Genomic DNA, 18476 nt, shown 5'->3' with positions numbered 1-18476 from the left:
TGCCGCATTGCAGCCATGATGTCGATCCCTTCAATCTTCCAGTCCTGTCTCTTAACCTCTCCTAGCTTCAGATTATGTTTTATAAAATAGGAATGACACTATGTCCCCCACAAAATTAGTGTGAGGTGGCATGTGGTCAGATAATGTTAGGACTTGGGATGATTGTAACTTCCTCGTGGTCTAGCCAGAGCGGTTCTGCAACTTGCACAAAGTCAACAGATCTAAAACTTGATAAACTGTAACGTCTTATGCAGATCTAAATTGTTACCCCAATACATGCGAAGACTGCCAGTGAGAGAACATACAGATCCTTTTTCTCAAAGACATATCAGATATCACTCTGAAGAACTGTCACCTCTAATACATCTCAGGAAATACATATACAGTACATGTATCCAAATAATGTTGTCACTGCTCAAAAGATTTCTGAAACTCTTCTTTCAAAATAATCTTTAGAATATGTGACAATTTTTATTGTCTTCGATGGTTGGCAAATCTCCCTCCTTTGGCATGAGGATTTACATTTGGGAAATGGCTAAAAGTCAAAACCAAATCTGTTGAATAAGCTGAGGAACAAGCAGTCTGGATAAACGTGTTTCTTCAAAGTGCTGATTCTTTCTCACCTAATTGGATGGAACCCCTTTCGTCCACATGAGTTAAGAGAGAAAAGTAACGAGATAAATTTCTCAGGTGGTTTGTAAGATGATGCCTAAAATTCCACAAGAGGCATCAGGCTACATGTTTCTCTACAGCTGATGAAAACAAAAATTATAGATATGGATGTGACCTTGTGTGTATCGTAAATATGATATGTCCGTCAATTAATAATACTAATTAATAGATGCAGTTGGAAGACCGATAGAAAACCAGAAACCATGTGGGAGGAACTTCAGACAGGAGCCTGAAGGTGTGAAATGGGATTTACTCAGGCTATGCAGTGAGTTTCCCAAATTCAAACTATTCAGACCTTCAGAAGCTCTTGATTTAGTGCCAGCTTTGAAATCATCTTCAAGGCTGTTGCCCAAGGGAGGCCACAGGGCCAAATGAAGCAGGTGTGGGAGGGAGGAACTAGGAAATCTATTATAAGCCAGGTAGTTCCTTACACAAACCCTTTATGCATATTATCTCAATTAATCTTCACAACCTCCGGAAGAAGGCAATGCTATCATCCCATATCATGCATGACAAAACTAAGGTTCAGGGGTATGTCACTGGCTGCAACATCACAAGATAGCAAGAAAAAAGCAAATGCATTTCCATCTACTTCATCACACAGAGACCAAAACAATCAGTATTTTCAGGATATTTAAATGAGTGGATGTTTTTATGGCTGTGAGAGCTCTGTGGAAAAAAATGAGGGATACAATAAATCTGTTCTCTTAGAAACCTCACTGGCAGCTGCTCTTGGCTGGGGCTCTTTTTGGTAACTGCACTTCATAGCAAGCAGCATTTTTGCTCTGCTCTCCAGTATGTCCATCAAAGCTGCACTCAGCTGGCCCTGAGCACAACTATTAATAGAACCATGATCACTCTCTCTTTGGATGTCTCTTTCTAGAGAGAGAGGGAGGGAGGGAGGAGAGAGAGAGAGAGAGAGAGAGAGAGAGAGAGAGAGACTGTTGAAAAACCCTGAGGAATCAAAATTTAGTGCCTTTTTCTTTTTCCTCCCTACTGTCCCTTAAAAGTTATGTTTGTTAGATCACACTATGGTGCCTCCAGCCGAAGAGCTAACAACCAATTCCTTAATCCTTCTTAATCGTGGGTTTCTTAGCAAAATGAGTCGTTGGACCATACATGTAAACAAAGCTTCGCCTTCTACCCCAGGCGCCTTCATGCTGAGCGGTGGGGTTGGTGACGAGGAAGGTGATCACAATTTCTGATCAGGGACAAAAATGAGTGATGGTTCCAGAGTGTGCTTCTGTTCTCCCTGCCCCTTCCCGCCTCATACCCTCTCTCACCCACCAAAAGTCAAGGAAGCTGAAGTCATTTCAAGACTTCCTACTTGGCGTCTGTTCCTGAAACCAGACAGACCTGGCAAGACTAAAGAAAATATGATTCACCTTCAGTTCCATCCTCCAAGCCCTGCACTTGGAGCCAAGCCTGGGTCTGTAGCCTCTCCCTCCACACATTCTAGCTTATTCCCTGGAACAAGTCACTTGCCCTCTTTGGGTCTGCCTTTTGTTTCTTCATTTAAGGACATGAAGAAATGGAAGAAAAGGGGATGGTTACCAGCCCATGGCAGGCCATAGTTGTGAGAACGCAGTGATTCCAAATGGCGAAATCCAAGCATGAAAGGCTTATGTATGGCAGTTGTAATGATCTTGAAAATGAGTGTTTGGAAACTGGCTGTCTCTGTGATGCCTCACAGCTCCATTTGATACGAATCTCCTCCCCACAAATCACAGACACCATTTCCTAATTTCTTCTGGGAGTTCATCAAACCACCCTAGGGGGAAAATAGACCTGCCAACAGATCTTCTCCGTCCCTGAATAAGGTTTGCAGAAAAGAGCTTTAAAGGAAGTGCTGGCGTTTCCCTTTGTTTTGTTTTCACCTGTGGTTTTCCCAGCATAAAGCAGGCACAGTTGTCAATACTTGGTTTTCCCTCTTCCTTCTCCAGAAAGCCTGTCACCTCTCCAGGCCCTGTGGGCCCCTTCCCCTCTGAATTCCTGTGGTCACCTAGAGTCCAGATCACAAAATTATCCCATAATAAAAATAAGAATTTCCATTTTTTGAGCACTTACAATGAACCCCCACTGGGTCAGATGTTTTAATTGCATTTTATCACATAACCCAGTTGTTCCCAAACTTATGTGTCCTTGGGAGTCTCCTGGGGAGGTATGGGAAACTATGGATGCCTCTATCTTACCCTAGAAGTTATTATTTATTTGGTCTGGAGTGTGGCCTGGGCTTGGAAATTTAATACACTCTCCTCCCCCACCAAGTGATGCTAATGTGCAGAAAAATGTGGCAATGCCTGACTTAATCTTAGATCACTTTGAGATAGGAACTAACATCATCCCCTCTTTACAGAGGAAACACCTTAAGCAAACTTAAGTGACTTACCCAAGCTCATATCAGCCTTAACAGAAGCCAGACTCTGCAGTCAAATTGTGTTGTTTTTAAATCCTTGCTACTCAAAGTGTGGTCCACAGATCAGCCGCAGCATCTGGGAGCTTAGTTGAAATGGGCCCCACATCTTCAGACCTGCTGGACCAGAAGCTCCAGGGTGGGGCGCAGCTTGTTGTAAAAGGCTCTGCAGGGGATTCTGATGCCTCTGAAGTTTGGGAACCACTGCTCCAGCCATGTTGGGATGCCCCGAAGATGACAGTAATGTGCTGCCATCCTGGGGAGCTGGAGTTCCCGCCCACCAGGGGTCCTCTGACTTTATTGTATATGGGGATCATCTCGGCTGCAGTTAAAAATGACCCACCTGCACGAGTTTTTTTCAGGCAGTTAGAAATCCTGGAGTTATACTTTCTATACTGCTTCATGTATGTGAATTTTAAAGCCAACGAGGATCCCCAGTCAAGGCAGGGACCACATCATGCTCCCCTGCAGCCCTCCCCTGTGATGGCAGACAGCAGGTCTCAGTTAGTGGGTGTCTGATGGATGGCCCGATGGAACCAGCGCTGGGGCATCCAGGTAATTTGCTGGATCAGGGCCTTGCTTTCTGGCCTGAAGGTTGATGCCTTAAGTGATTAGAATGAGTGGGAGGCACATTATCAGAAGAGAGGAGTGCCTGGTCCTTCTGCAACAGGCGCCCCCAAATCACTGGTCTTATCTCTGCGTGTAGACCTCCGAAGCCAGGAGGTGACTCAAGTCCCAAACTCCTCAGGCATGGAAAGTCTGCATCCAGGAAGAAGCACACATTCCTCTTCTTTTTTTTTTTTTTTTTTTTTTAAGCAAAATTATAACTTGACACAAATTCAAGTTGTTAAAAGGATACTAAAAACCCAATTTAGAAAGGTTTTTAGTAGGCTAAAAACAGATGTGGCAAAACATTTCAGGATATTCTGGGAGATGAGATGAGGAGGGCAGGATTGGAAATGGCTCGTCGGCCACTTCTGGGCCCGCCCGCCCAGGTGCTGTGCACAGAAGGCTGAGCCTGTAAACACGTTCTGGAAGGAAGCAACCCTTAGGCTTCCTTTCTAATTACCGCTCATTTTAGGCAACCGGGAGCAGAGTTAGCATCTTGCGGAGCGGTTGGGAGACCGCCTTTCTTTTCATGGCTCATTCTCTTCACTGGCAGAGCAGTGGCACCTGTCCTGCAGGGACGCGGCTGGCCCTCTGCAACCTCTGGGCCTCGCGACCGCTTCCTGCCGCCAACGCGAGGGGACGCCAGGCTGCATCCGGAGGGGAGGGTGCGACAGGATCAGATTTCCCAAGGAACCCAAGCTTGCCCAAGGGAATTGGAAGAACAATCCCAAAGAGAAACTCGGTTTTCGATACATTGGAGGGGTTTTTGCTCTTCCTGACTCCAAGAAGTCCCCTACACTCATTTCTTGAAAGTTGGGGGACAGGGAGGGTAAGGAGATAAAATAGAAGGTGACCATACAATATGTCCTATAGCAATTGCAACCTAAAAAGATACTTTTGTTTTAGATAAGATTACCTAGTATTCTATAGGTTGCAGGTGTGTGTCCTGTTCTCTTGTAATTTTAGGAGAAATACATGGGTTTTTGACTTGTTTATTCATTCCATCAAGAATTGTTTAACTTTAGAAGTGTACTTACATGCTCTGTTGGTAGCTTTATATCTGTCCACTACCCCTCCTGGCATAATGGAAGTCACAAAAAGGTAAAAGCAAGTCCACCAACATAAAGGAGACTCCATCATGTACCACAGAAGCATCTTTGTTAACTAGCATTGTGAAAGTAACTAGACATTCTATAAGTGAAATTAGAGTTGCCAGATGTTGCAGGATTTGCAGAAATAACCAATACAATGCCCTTTACATGCTGGCAGGTAATAAGCAGGTTTCAGATAGTGTAAGAAGGGTGTCATACTAGCAGAACACGCACATTTTATCAGAGGATCAAAGAGAGAGCTCACATCTATGGAGGAAAGACTTTGAAGGGTGTGGCATTTGAGATATACTTTAAAGAATGGTTAAAACTTTTAGCTGGGAAGATACGGGTAGGAGGAAAACATAAACAAAAGGAATGAAATGAGTAGGAGTCTGGATCATGAGATCTGTTTTGGGACCAGGCAGACCACTTGTCTTTGCACATAAGATATATGTGGATAGAAAGAGTACTAAAAGATAAGGATGAAAACTCTAGTTGTGGCCAAATAAAACAGAGCCTTACATGCTGGGCCAAATTTAATTTCTAGTTAATTTCATGAGTAATAGTTGGAAATAGAAGCTTAGAGAGCAGAGCAAGTAAATGCCATTGAGAATGGTTTTTCTGGTACTGATATGTATAGAATGTCCATTCAGAAAGGTACCAGAGCCTGAAACAGGTTTGTGGCAGAAGGAATAGAGTTGGAAAACATTTGAGAGAGATTTCATAAACTTCTTAGACTTAGCAATTGGTTGGATTTTGGAGAAGGAATCACCAGTTTTTGTGCCCGAGTGATTGGGGAAATCGTAGTGTCATTAACATAGGGAGTCAGGAGGAAAGCAGTTGATGTAAGACAGAATTCTTTTAGGAAATACCCACAAAAGAAGTTAGAAATCAAATTTAGCACTTGGAGAAATAGGGCCAGAAGTACACAAGTTCATCCACGGAGAAGTGGTGACAGGAGTAGGTGAAGCTGCCGGGAATTCAGGACAAAGGAACAGAAACGAAGGACAGAGCCCCAGGGACATCCGCATGGCTCTGCCCAGCCTCCTCCTGCTCTTCCTTCATCCCAAGCTTTTGCTGAAGTCTGGAAGAGCCACTGAATGAAAAATCAATTTGCTCGGAGGGGCCAAGTCTAACAAATTTCTTCTACCTGAAAAATCCTTAAATTAGAGGCTTTCAGTAATACAGAAAGATTGTGTTCACATTTTGCCAAGTTTTGTATATTGACTTTACTTAGATTAAAATGTATCTGTAATTCTAACTTGGGAAAACCACATAGCTACTTCCTTCTTCAGATAAATATATATATATATATATATATATATATATATATATATATATATATATATATATATATAATCTTACCTTTGGCTTTGATTTCCTGCCTACTCCTTCTCAAAAATGTTCAGTCGATTTCTGAAACTAGAAGGAATTTAAAATTCAGAAAAGCTAAAATATTGCAAACTACCTTTTATAGTTTTTTTCCAGGCCATTCCATGAATAAACAGGAAATGAACGGTTACTCTAACTGGGATATTTGCAGTATAAATACAATTTGTTACCTTTAGACCATTTTCCTAGACTTGACTCCTCGTATAACTCAAATTTTGTTCTTTTCCAGGGGGAGAAAAAAAGCATACATGATCTAAAAAAATAAGCCTTGCTCTGGATTGTACAGCTTAACTTCTGTTTTTGTGTGCAAATTTTATCCTATAAATCATACTGTGACCCATCATTTGGGGAACTCAAAAAACAAAAAAACCCTAAACCCTTTATTTCCTTTGTGTTTTCTAAAGGTCAAATGCTGCAAATACTGGCCAGATGACACAGAGATATATAAAGACATTAAAGTTACCCTAATAGAAACAGAACTACTGGCAGAATATGTGATAAGAACATTTGCTGTTGAAAAGGTAAGTTTTCACACTACGTACTTTGAAAAGCTATGGTCAGACATTGGTGGTACTAGCCTCATTAACTTATCTAGGATAATTTATACGTGGTCACACCTGAATGCAGGTAGGCTCTATCTAGTGATTTCTCAAAATTACATCTTGCCCTCTGATTCTGTAATAGCTCAGTTTCATCTTTGAAGCAAATCATTCCCATTTCATAAGAATATATTTTACAACTAAACCAAAAGTTGCCTATCTGTTTCCTTTTTCTCTTTAACCTGGTTGATATTGCTTAGCCCGTATCTCTCTCTTTCTCATTTACAGACAGTTTGATAAATGCCTTCATGTTGTATGTTTATATGGGTTTCCCAGTAGTGAGTTAGTATCAGTGTTGAGACAAAGGTCCTGACTCCTCCTGGAATCCTTCTACTTCCCGAGGCTTTTCAGGCCTGTGGTTTCATATGGACTGATGGATTTTCCAGGTAGAAGTGACCTACCTGGAAACATAAGTAAACATGGGATACTCTTGCATGAACCAGTGCCTTCATTCATACTCACTCCCATACTGGTTTAGCCCTTTATACTTGCTGGTGTTGGGTCGTGAATGCTCTGCTTTGGCTCTCCTCTGCCTCATCCCATGTGCATGGATGGGGCTTCTTCTCTGGGAAACACTGTAGGGCATAACAGGGAATTTCCTTATTCCCCTTCTTTCTGCTGACATAGGGAGGGGCCGGAAGTGAAGCAAACTGCAGTCCATCCAGAGAAGTGTCACAGGTAGGCTGTGGGGAAAGTGGAGGTGATATGGCTGAGAAACATTCTGCCTTCCAATCCTCATCTTGCCTTAGATGAAGGGGATTCACAATTTTGTGTCTGAGGTCCGAGAGTGGTGACACAAGAGGGGATGCTCCAGAACTGAGCACAGTTACACTGGATGTAGCAATTCTGTTGGTAATTTGTTCTGTGAAAGCTTGCACTCATTTAGCAGTGGCAGTTCCCCTTGGAGGACCTGGTTGTAAGTGGGCTGCTGGGCAGTTGGCTCTTGGCCTTCCTCTCTACTACATATTCTCACAGCACTTTTTGGACTAATGAGACCAGTTTTGGGAAATCAAGGATATTGCAGCATTTGCTTATTGGCTAATTTACCTTTAAATTTTGAACTACCTATCTTGGGTTTCAAATATATTATTTGTCATAGAATCCCAAGGCTGAAAAGACTTTAGTTTGTTTTAATCTGTTTCTCATGCTATTTTTTTTTCTTACCTTGTCTTTTTTAATGAGCAAGCAGGAGGCTTGGAGACTTCAAAGAATGTAGAGTTCTGGTTGACTCAATTCTTCAAGTTCTGAACCTCACACTTTGATGTCAGTTTTTTCCTTCTTAGGCAGGATTGGGGAGGAAATATGGAGGATTTTTGTATGACTCTTGGCAAGAGTACTCATGAATAACTGCATTAAAACAGATAATGATAAAGGACTCTCAATATTTTTTCTTAAAAAAAAATCATCCAAAAGCCATCACTTAAACATGGAGTTCTTTGAACAGTACTCAGCTCTCTAATAAGCTGAAAATGCATCTCTGTTGCTAAAGGAAGGGTTTGTTTGTTTCTTTGCTCTTTTTTTAACCTCTTATTGTACATCCCTCCTACATCCCTAGCTGCACAGAAATGTTTTTAAAATACCCACTCATTTTAGTCATCAGACAACCGGTGAAGAGGTGGTGGGAGGAAGTAAAGGACGAGCTGCTTATTGAGGCATTTGGGGAAATCAAAATAACATGTTAGTGATTTTCTAACTGGGCAATTGGAATCCTTAAGGACAACAAATCATTAGTACTTCCATGGATCATTTCTTGTAGATTTTAAACTTTCTCATTAGAAGAGAAAGAAAAATATAGTCAAGCATATACTTTTGAGAATCCTGCAATTCTGATTCTGAGAGTGTGTTGCATCAAGGAACCTAAGGTTAAAATATGGATTTGGGCTCTACTCTGCAAAAGATGCAGGCATGTTGCAGTTTGAAACTGATGTTGAAGTCCTGTTCTGCATGGGATTGTCATCTTTCCTTTCCTATGTCGATGACGCAAAGCTAAACATAGTTTTAAATAATATATAGTACCCATTGTGTCAGGAGGAAGACATCTCAAAAGTAAGTTGACAATGGCCACTGAATTCCCTCTACCCAGGAGGTGCCTGAGCTCTGAGAAGGCAGTGAGATTATGGCCTTTCTATCTCAAAGACAAAGCATGCACTGAGTGATTCATTCATTCCACAAATATTTACTAAGTACCCACTTTGGGCTAGGTACTATTGTGTGTGTTGGGTTCTTCCTTCCTATTATATTACATATGAAGTGAATATCACTTTTTTATATGGCATTAATGCTTGTTATAGTGAAAAATAAACAAAAAATTTAATTGATATCAAATTGGAAAGTATTTGAGCTGTGATCACTAAGCACATCTATGATTTTTCCCCCAAGTGTGTTACAAACAGCGACAGGAGAAACTGCCCTGTCGATGAACAAGAATGAGAGTTGGCTCAGAGGCAATTTCCTTTACTAATCTTGTCAGTAGTGAGTATATAAGAGAGTGAAGATTTATTTTGGGAGAAGGTTTTCTGCATCCCAGAAACTGACATTTACCTTGCTCCAAAAGTGAGTTTTAGAGAGATCAGTTGGGGGCCCATCTCATGATGGATAGAGTTTGGGACTTGGGGATGCTGGAGCTGAAAACTAGTAGAGCTAGAAGGGGTAGTTCTCAAAAAAAAAAAAAAAAAAAGGCAGTTTATGGGAGAAATACTGGTTCTCTTTGGAATAAATAAATATGTATCATAGGCTTTCCTTACTTCATGGGACCACCCCACACCCAGTCCGCATGTATAAAACCAGGGGAGCTCTCTAGGGATTTGAATGGTGACCCAGGATCAATCCTTTTATTTTCTCATGGAGACTTTGGGACAGGCCAAACGTGGCCATGGTTTCAGTGAAAAGAAATGTGGGCTCCTAAGCACCTAGTAATATTACCCTGGGGTCACAGAGCATACTTAGCAGATAACAGTGTTGACTATCATCTGTGACTCCCTGACAGTTTAATTCCTTACTGTTTAAACTCCATTAAAGAATAGCATGATTTTCAAAGAGTAATAAAGCTTTCAGCATTTGTGGGTTATTAAACTAAGACATGTTAATACACTGATAGCAAACAATTCTTTCTTAAAATCTATAATCATTTGCCTCTTCTAGTCTTTCAAAGCACATAAAAATTCTGAATTTCTTCTTTGCTCACTAAGTATGTGTGAACAATGACTGATAGTAATGTGATAAGGTTAGTGGGTATTTAATGTTAAGATATGAAAAACCAAACCCAGGACCTAATGCAAAAATGGTATTCAGTAAACCGTCATCAAATGAGAGAAGGAAGAAAATTAAATTTGATCCCAAATTTACGTCCAGCCTTGATTCTGGAAGTAATTTTTGTTTTCCAACAGACTTTGGCTTTAAGCCAAAGTCTTAATACATAGGCTCATAGTTAGAAAAAGAAAACGATAGCTATGAATCAACTTAATTTTTCTCAAAATAAGTAAATAAAAAAAATTTAAAATCTTGAAGTCTTTCCTTCTGCCTTCCCGTCAGTTCAACAGCAGGCAACTCTCCCACTTCACTTACTGATCAAACATAGAATTACAACCAAATTTGACTTCCATGATATACATTTGCTTACATGGCTGTTTCCCACAAGCCAACTGCGATGGCCACTTGAAGACAAGAGGCATTGTGTATGTCTCTGTGACTCCAGCACCTGGCATCATGTCTGAAGCATTGCATTTGATCAGATGATTGGGGAATGGATTAAGTGTTAACCCAAATTAAAAAGAGAAATCTAACAAACTGAGTTGCAAATGAACATTAATTCTCTGACCTATCTAGTTAGAAAGTGACCCTCATGCTTTCGTCCAGTGACATTCTCTCTGCATCCACAGTGTGTGCACTGCTCAAGGACCTGGGACAAAGGTACCAGAATGCAGAAGAGACAGAACAAGGCTTTTGCATTTCAGTAGCTAATACCCTGAGAACACAGATACCTTGTAATTCCTTCAGGTCCCTATTCTATGCCTCTTTCTCTGTGAACTCACCTCACACCACAGGATCTAAGTGACACAAACTGTTAACATGGTACTTTATAGAAAGGAATTTCAAGGAATCAGAGATCCATCCATTTGCTGGAAACAGCACCTGACAATTAGCATTTTCTCCAAACATCACCTCCCCTTTTGTGCCTGAGGCTTTTAACGTGCGTGTGAAATCTAAGTATGACCTTCTTCACAGCAGGTCATAGTTTCCTAGCACTAGGCTTACTCACCTACGAAGGGTGCTTGGCGCTCTCCTGGTTGATCATCATGTATTTTCCTTTGTTCTCTTCCTTCTTGTGCTGACTGATAATGACAGAGGGGCGTTCATGAAATCCGAGAGATCAGACAGTTCCACTTCACTGGCTGGCCGGACCACGGGGTCCCTTACCATGCCACAGGGTTGCTGGGATTCGTCCGGCAGGTCAAATCCAAAAGCCCGCCCAACGCAGGCCCACTGGTGGTACACTGCAGGTAAGCAGCACACCCGGAGGCTCTGGACGACGCATGGTGGGCAGTGGGTACGGGTCTCCTTTGGGGTGCTGAAAATACTTTGGAACCCGATGGAGGTGATGGTTGCACAACGTTGTGAAAGTGCAAAATGCCACTGAATTGTGCACTTTAAGTGGTTCATTTAATGTGAGGTGAATTTCACCAAGATAAAATTGTTCTAAAAGCAGCAGCAGCAGCACAGGGATCCGTTTTCCTCCCCTGACAACCCTCTGTCTCCATTATCCAGCGCCGGCGCCGGCAGGACTGGCTGTTTCATTGTCATCGACATCATGCTGGACATGGCGGAAAGGGAAGGGGTGGTGGACATCTATAACTGCGTCAGGGAGCTGCGGTCCCGGAGAGTGAACATGGTGCAAACGGAGGTACTGTGCTCCCCGGCAACCCCGTCAGTCCTCGGGCTTGGTCCCCACGGCCTCGCCTGCATCCCCACCTCCCAGAGCCAAGGGGAGAAGAAACTGGCAATTCTATCTTCAAAACACCCTGGAATAAGAAGTGATATACCTGGCAATCTTCCTTCCCTTGCTCTCTTCCTCTTCTTCCTTCTGTTTTCCTTTCGTAAATGACTAAAAAAGGCCAGGAGTCTCTCAGGTAACAGAATCTGTAGCCAGGAGCCTATATTTGCTTATGCTTCTGTGTCAAGGAACCTAGTAGAGTCTCTACATTAGGCTTTCAGGGTTTCAATACCATTTCTTTTTATTATGTCTTTTAAACTAGCGAGTAACCAAAGCAAGACCACTCCTGAGAATAGCCAGGCATTTTCCAAGTGTCTCAAGGGTAATGTCTGTAGATTTTGTTCTTCTACTGTTCCTAAAAATTCTGTGCAGTGGCCTGACATCGTGAGAATTTACCCATTTCACTCTGTACCAACTAGTACTTCTATCAAGTGGAATTCAAAGTACATTAGGAATCTAAGTTTTTGAGGAAAACTATTAAATCCTGCTCCCAGGAAATTCATAATTTTAGTAATGTTTGATTGTTTTAAGTAAGCATTACACCCACCACCTGGAAAAATTCATAAAGTGGAACAAATAAGGATCCCTTACATTTTGATTGTGCATAGTTTACACAAGCTACAGGGAAACGGAATTCCTTTTTTTTAGTTAACATAAAGAAAAATAGCAGATACTGTAAATGGAGAAGCCTGATGGAGGTGACAATTGCACAACATTGTGAAGTTGCAAAATGCCACTGAATTGTACACTTTAAGTGGTTCATCTTATGGTCTTTTTTTTCTTTAGATAACAATGATAATAATGTATTTATAATGTACTTTACAGGTGATCAAATGTTGCCATGTCCCCTTTCTCATTTTACGTTTTTTGAGGTGTTGCTTAATAGCAGTGGGGCGTTTTTGAGAATTGAGTCCTAGTTATTTATAGAAATTAAAGTAAAAAGTAATGAGACTTTTTTGTATCTCGTAATTAAAGGTCAATAATAAATATGGTAGAACTTCAGTAATTAATTTTGGGGAAACTGAGTGCCAATTGTGAATTAGAGGACCCATTTTTACACTGTAGATAGCTTGTACATACAAATAAGAGCTCTTTTCTGGACACACAAGGACTTTCATAATGATCACATTAACTAATGTTTCAAAATAAGTAGTTCTAAGTGCTCAGAACTGTTTATTTTCACAGCAATGTCAAGTTTCCCTTTGCATTATTAATTTGGTTAGCAAATTCTCTTTTCATTATAGATAGATAAGATTCTGCTCATTTCCTCACATGAAATATTGAGTTTCAGACTCCTGGGATCAGAATGATAGAAGTATTTTAGCCACAGTTACTCTAGCATTACAGTGCTTGCTGTGGTATTTATCAGTGTCTGATTGGCTTTACTCAGTCCATATAATATTTGCGCATTGAGCCCATGTGTCTCTCCCTCCCGTTACACACATGGCCATTCAGTAACGTGCCAGCTATGCCATGTGGGGAATACCCCTCTCCTAGCGGTAAGGTCCTCACACTTGATTTCCCTTGGTCAAGAACACATTTTGTGTGATAGACTCCTGTTCCATTATCTTGACCACATGGGGCCGTCTTCCCTCCTTCTCTAGATCTTTCGATTACCTTGGCTTCTCTGTTAGGTTCGTGCAAAACTAATTGCAGTTTTGACAATTATTTTTAACCTTTTAAACTGCAATTACTTTTGTACCAACCTAATACTAACTCGTCCCATCTGCTTCACCAGGAGCAATATGTGTTTATCCATGATGCCATCCTAGAAGCCTGTCTTTGTGGAGACACGTCCATCCCTGCTTCCCAAGTCAGGTCTCTGTATTATGATATGAACAAACTGGATCCACAGACAAATTCAAGCCAAATTAAAGAGGAATTCCGGGTAAGTCATGCTAAAGGGAGGGGTGAATGACTGACTTTGCTCCTTAAGAAATATCTCTAAGTCAGATTTTTTGTATTATTATTATTGGTTTGTCATTATCTTGATCCCTTGAGGCAACACAGGGTTTCTCAGTCTTGGCAATATTGTCGTTTGGGGCTAGATATCTCTTTGCTGTGGGGCTCTCGTGTCCTGGTATCCATAGGCGCTACCCACTGGATACCAGGACACTTCCACCATGCCAGTTGTGGCAACCAAAAATGTCTGTGGACATTGCCAGTGTCCCCTTGGAGCAAAGTTACCTTGGTCAAGAGCCATGGGTCTAGCAGAGCCATTTCCCTCCTTTAAAAGCAGACAGCAGACAGTCCCAGAGTGCCACATGGATGCCACAAACCAAGCAAGTGCATTCAGAGTATTTGCTGGGCAAGAGTTTGCTATTGGATTCCTTATACTCACTTTCGGTCTGAATGTACCTAGCTCTAGGCCAAATTCTACCCAACCTCTTACTCCCAAGTATCCAGATATCTAGCTCTAGTCAGACTGGATGGTATTTAATCCCATGATGGCCCTTATGTCTGATGGGCGCTGTCTGTGGACAAAATCCAATGAGAGAAAAGAGAAATAAAAATGTAACTGTGCAAATAGAGGGATGGGGAAGGCGGGGAGGGGACCATCTTGTAGTCAGCTGCAAGAAACTTGGATCTACTGAAGTCTGAACTCAGGACAATGTCTGCCCAGCGATCTCTTCCCCATGTGTCTGTGTTTTGTCACATAGACGCTGAACATGGTAACGCCGACACTGCGTGTGGAAGACTGTAGCATCGCGCTTCTGCCCAGGAACCATGAAAAAAACCGGTGCATGGACATCCTTCCCCCAGACCGCTGCCTGCCTTTCCTTATCACCATTGACGGGGAGAGCAGCAACTACATCAATGCTGCCCTCATGGACGTAAGCCTGGTTACCTTCCTGCGGAAGGAGACAAAGATTTTTCTCAAGGGGGAGGATCTGGGAAGATGGCCAAATGTGGTCTGGGTCTTCTCCTTCAACTCATCTGCCCTTGTTTTTGTTTCGTTTTGGTTTCTTTAAAGACATGAACTATTTTTTCAACAGAGTACGTTTCAGACTTCACATATGTTTTTGTGTCAGCACCGTTCTTGGCCTCAGAAACCACCAGTCCCAAAGTATTGATAAATGAAACATGTCTCTGAGCACTTACATTTTTAACCTGCTGGCCAAAGAGCAAGAGGCAGCCATTAAGTCACTAAGGCAGTGAAGTGGGATAATATGGTTTCCAACATTATTTTAGTTCCCTTTCCTCCTAATTTAGGCAGTAATTAACATGGGGGGGAAATTGCCTGTCAGTACAGACAGTACACAACTCATTACTTCCTGTCAATCCATTTACTTCTAACTGAGTGAATATTTGCTATTCAAATGATAGGAAAAGTGAATGGATATTTTCAGTGCTAATATGGAAATTTTAATTCTATTGGTATGATATCAGTAAAAGAGTATTAAACTTGTTTGAAGTTCTCCAGAGCTACAAAAAAATGTGTATCCTTTTATGTCAGGAATAAGCAACACCATCACATATATAAATGACAAGGGAAGAGTTTTAAGACAAGCAGAACTGTTTTAATTACACATACTTTTTAAGTTAAATTTTTTCTATTAAAATAATTACATATAAGGCCAATATTGCTTTTCTATCAAAAATAGCAAAAAAAAATTATACGATACTTAATTGTTTTCTTGGCATCAAAGTGAGAATATTTATTTTAGCATCATTATTCTGAAGATAAGTTTATATTTACTGTAGTTGGGGGTTGAAAGTGATGATAGAATTCAACAATTGTTAAATATGGCCAGTGTTTTATGTCTCAAATTTGTATGTGTACAAACTAACTTAGCTTCCTCCCTTCACATTTTCCTGGTATATTTGGATCTTTCTTATTTGTGTTTGCAGAGCTATAAACAGCCTTCAGCTTTTATAGTCACCCAGCATCCTTTGCCAAACACAGTGAAAGACTTCTGGAGACTGGTCCTGGATTATCACTGCACGTCTGTAGTTATGCTAAATGACGTGGATCCAGCCCAGGTGAGACTCATGAATTATTGCAGTCAGAGCTTATGCCCAGGGTCAAATCTGTGTTTGCTTTGTTTGCACATTGAGAAGTGTGGGCTCCAGTGCCAGGTCACAAAAGCCAGGCAAGGGTTGTAAACCAGTGATGCTGAAACATGAATGTTAAAAATCAGTTGGAATTAGGGGTTGAGGCAAAAAGTTGTCTGAAACCAAAAAAGAAAAGCTGAAATCAAAACGGTGGAAATGACAGGGCAAGACAGGGTTAGAAATTGGGCTGTTCCCAAAGGATGGAAATACTGACTGTAGGGAGGTGCGAGGGAATGGGCAGAGGAAGAGAATCTGTTTAGGAATGTGAATGTCACAAAGCCAAAATCAGAGCAAGCAAACAGAGAGCCATGAAGAAAGGACATCAGCATCTAACACAGCCCTTGATTCCATGTGGGAGATCGTCATGGTGGGGTAACAGTGGAGACTGACAGGCAATTTAAGGGACAGCAATCAGTTTTGTCAACTCTTTGATAAAGTTATTAAAAATAAAACTGCAACTTGAAGGTATGAGCGCTGAGAATGATAAATGTGGTTTTTGCATAGCTTCTCTTCTTAAACGTAAAAAGAGATAGATGGACAGTGATGACTCATATTAACGATGGAATTAGGAACATTTTCTTAAAGGGACTTGTCAGGCTTTAGGGTACAGCTATACCAGTCATAGGCTTAACTACCATGACAGTTACAAGAAATTTGAACTTAGTGTATTTTTTAAAGATTTTTATTAACTATAGCTAACATATATTAGTTGCAGGTGTACACCATAGTTATTCAACATTTATATACCTAAAGAAGTGATCACCATGATAAGTCCACCAAATCTGACACTGTCCCAAACCATTGCAATATTATTAACTATATTCCCTAGGCTGTACATTATATCCCCATGACTTGTTTTATATTTGAAAATTTGAACCTCTCATTCCCCTTTACCTTCCCCTATTTTTAAATTTTTTCAATTACAGTTGACATTCAATATTATTTTATATTAATTTCAGATGTACAACATATAGTTAGACATTTATATAATTTAAGATGTGATCCCCCTGACTAGTTTAGTACCCACCTGCCACTATACAGAGTTATTAGCATATTATTGATTATATTCCTTATGCTTTACTTCACATCCCCATGACCATTTTGTAACTACCAATTTGTACTTTCTAATCCCTTCACCTTTTTCACCCTGCCCCCCAAACCCTCCTCCCATCTATCACGCCAAGAAATCTAGTACCCATCTGACACCATACATAGTTACATTAAATATTATTGACTATATTCCTATGCTATACCCTACATCCCCATGACAATTGTGTAACAATCAATTTGTACTTCTTAATCCCCTCCCCTTTTTCACCTATCTATAACCCCCTTCCCATCTGGCAACCATCAAAATGTTCTCTGTACCTATGAGTTTGTTTCTGTCTTGTTTGTTTGAGTCCACATATAAGCAAAATTACATTGCCTCTATTTCTCTCTGTCTGACATACTCCATTCATCATGAGACCTTTCAGGTCCATCCATGCTGCCGCAAATGGCAAGAACCCATTCCCTTCCTAGCCGAGTAATATTCCATTGTATATAACGTGTTTCCCTGAAAATAAGACCTAGCTGAAAAATCGGCTCTAATGCATCTTTTGGAGCAAAAATTAATATAAGACCTGGTATATATCATATTATATTATACCCGGGATTATATTATATTATATTATATTATATTATATTATATTATATTATATTATATTATACTATACTATACTATACTATACTATACTATACTATACTATATTATATTATACCCGGTCTTATATTATAGTAAAATAAGACCGGGTCTCATATTACTTTTGCTACAAAAGACACATTAGAGCTGATTCTCCGGCTAGGTCTTATTTTCGGGGAAACACGGTATGTACCTCTTACTCTTTATCCATTCATCCATTGATGGACACCCAGGTTGCCTCCACATCTTGGCTATTGTAAATAATGCTGCAATGAATATGTGGATGCATACATCCCCTCGAAGTAGCATTTTGGATTTCTTCAGATCAATACCCAGAAGAGGAATTACTGAGTCCTTCTTTGTCTCTTTTATAGCCTTTGTTTTAAAGTCTATTTTGTCTGGTATAAGTACTGCTACCAAAGCTTTTTTTTTTTTTTTTTTTTTTTCATTTCCCTTTTCATGAAATATCTTTTTCCTATTCCTTTACTTTCAGTCTGTGTGTGCCTTTCAATGTGAAGTGAGTCTCTTATAAGCAGCATATACAAAGGTTTTCTCTTCTGTTCAGCCACCCTATCTTTTGATTGGAGCATTTACTTCATTTACATTTAAAGTAATTGTTGATAGATGCATAGTTATTGCCATTTTATTATTCATATTTTTATCTTTTTTTCATCTTAAAGAAGTCCTTCTAACATTCCTTGTAATACTGGCTTGATGCTGATGAACTCCTTCAGCTTTTTCTTGTCTGGGAAGCTCTTTATGTGTCCTTTGATTCTAAATGATAGCTTTCCTGGGTAGAGTAATCTTAGTTGCAGTTCCTTACTTTTCATCACTTTAAATATTTCCTACCAATACCTTCTGGCCTGCAGTGTTTCTGTTGAGAAATCAGCTGACAGTCTTATGGGAGCTCTCTTGTAAGTAACTAACTGCTCTTCTCTTGCTGCTTTTAAAATTCTTTCTTTCTCTCTAATCT

At 40.5% G+C, this 18476-nt stretch overlaps 1 protein-coding gene across 17 annotated transcripts in view; it reads left to right on the top strand.

Annotated features, from left to right (window-relative positions):
* Positions 1-18476, top strand: part of PTPRM (protein tyrosine phosphatase receptor type M) — an 808815-nt gene that overhangs the window by 768754 nt on the left and 21585 nt on the right. For 9 of the 17 annotated variants that reach the window (XM_074340345.2, XM_019755746.3, XM_088797904.1 and 6 more), the window contains 7 exons: positions 6582-6698; positions 7404-7454; positions 11121-11275; positions 11541-11676; positions 13505-13654; positions 14427-14600; positions 15619-15750. In XM_074340345.2, coding sequence (XP_074196446.1) covers positions 6582-6698; positions 7404-7454; positions 11121-11275; positions 11541-11676; positions 13505-13654; positions 14427-14600; positions 15619-15750 — 915 coding nt within the window. The remainder of the gene's footprint in view (positions 1-6581; positions 6699-7403; positions 7455-11120; positions 11276-11540; positions 11677-13504; positions 13655-14426; positions 14601-15618; positions 15751-18476) is intronic. The other 8 variants (XM_019755757.3, XM_019755755.3, XM_074340349.2 and 5 more) reach the window with 1 other exon arrangement.

Source organism: Rhinolophus sinicus, chromosome 4 (assembly GCF_057876585.1).
Source record: "Rhinolophus sinicus isolate RSI-liver-muscle chromosome 4, RSI-T2T, whole genome shotgun sequence".
In the NCBI taxonomy this organism is placed as follows: Eukaryota; Metazoa; Chordata; class Mammalia; order Chiroptera; family Rhinolophidae; genus Rhinolophus; species Rhinolophus sinicus.
Note: the sequence above shows the minus strand (reverse complement) of the source record. Positions and strands in the feature narration are given on the sequence as shown.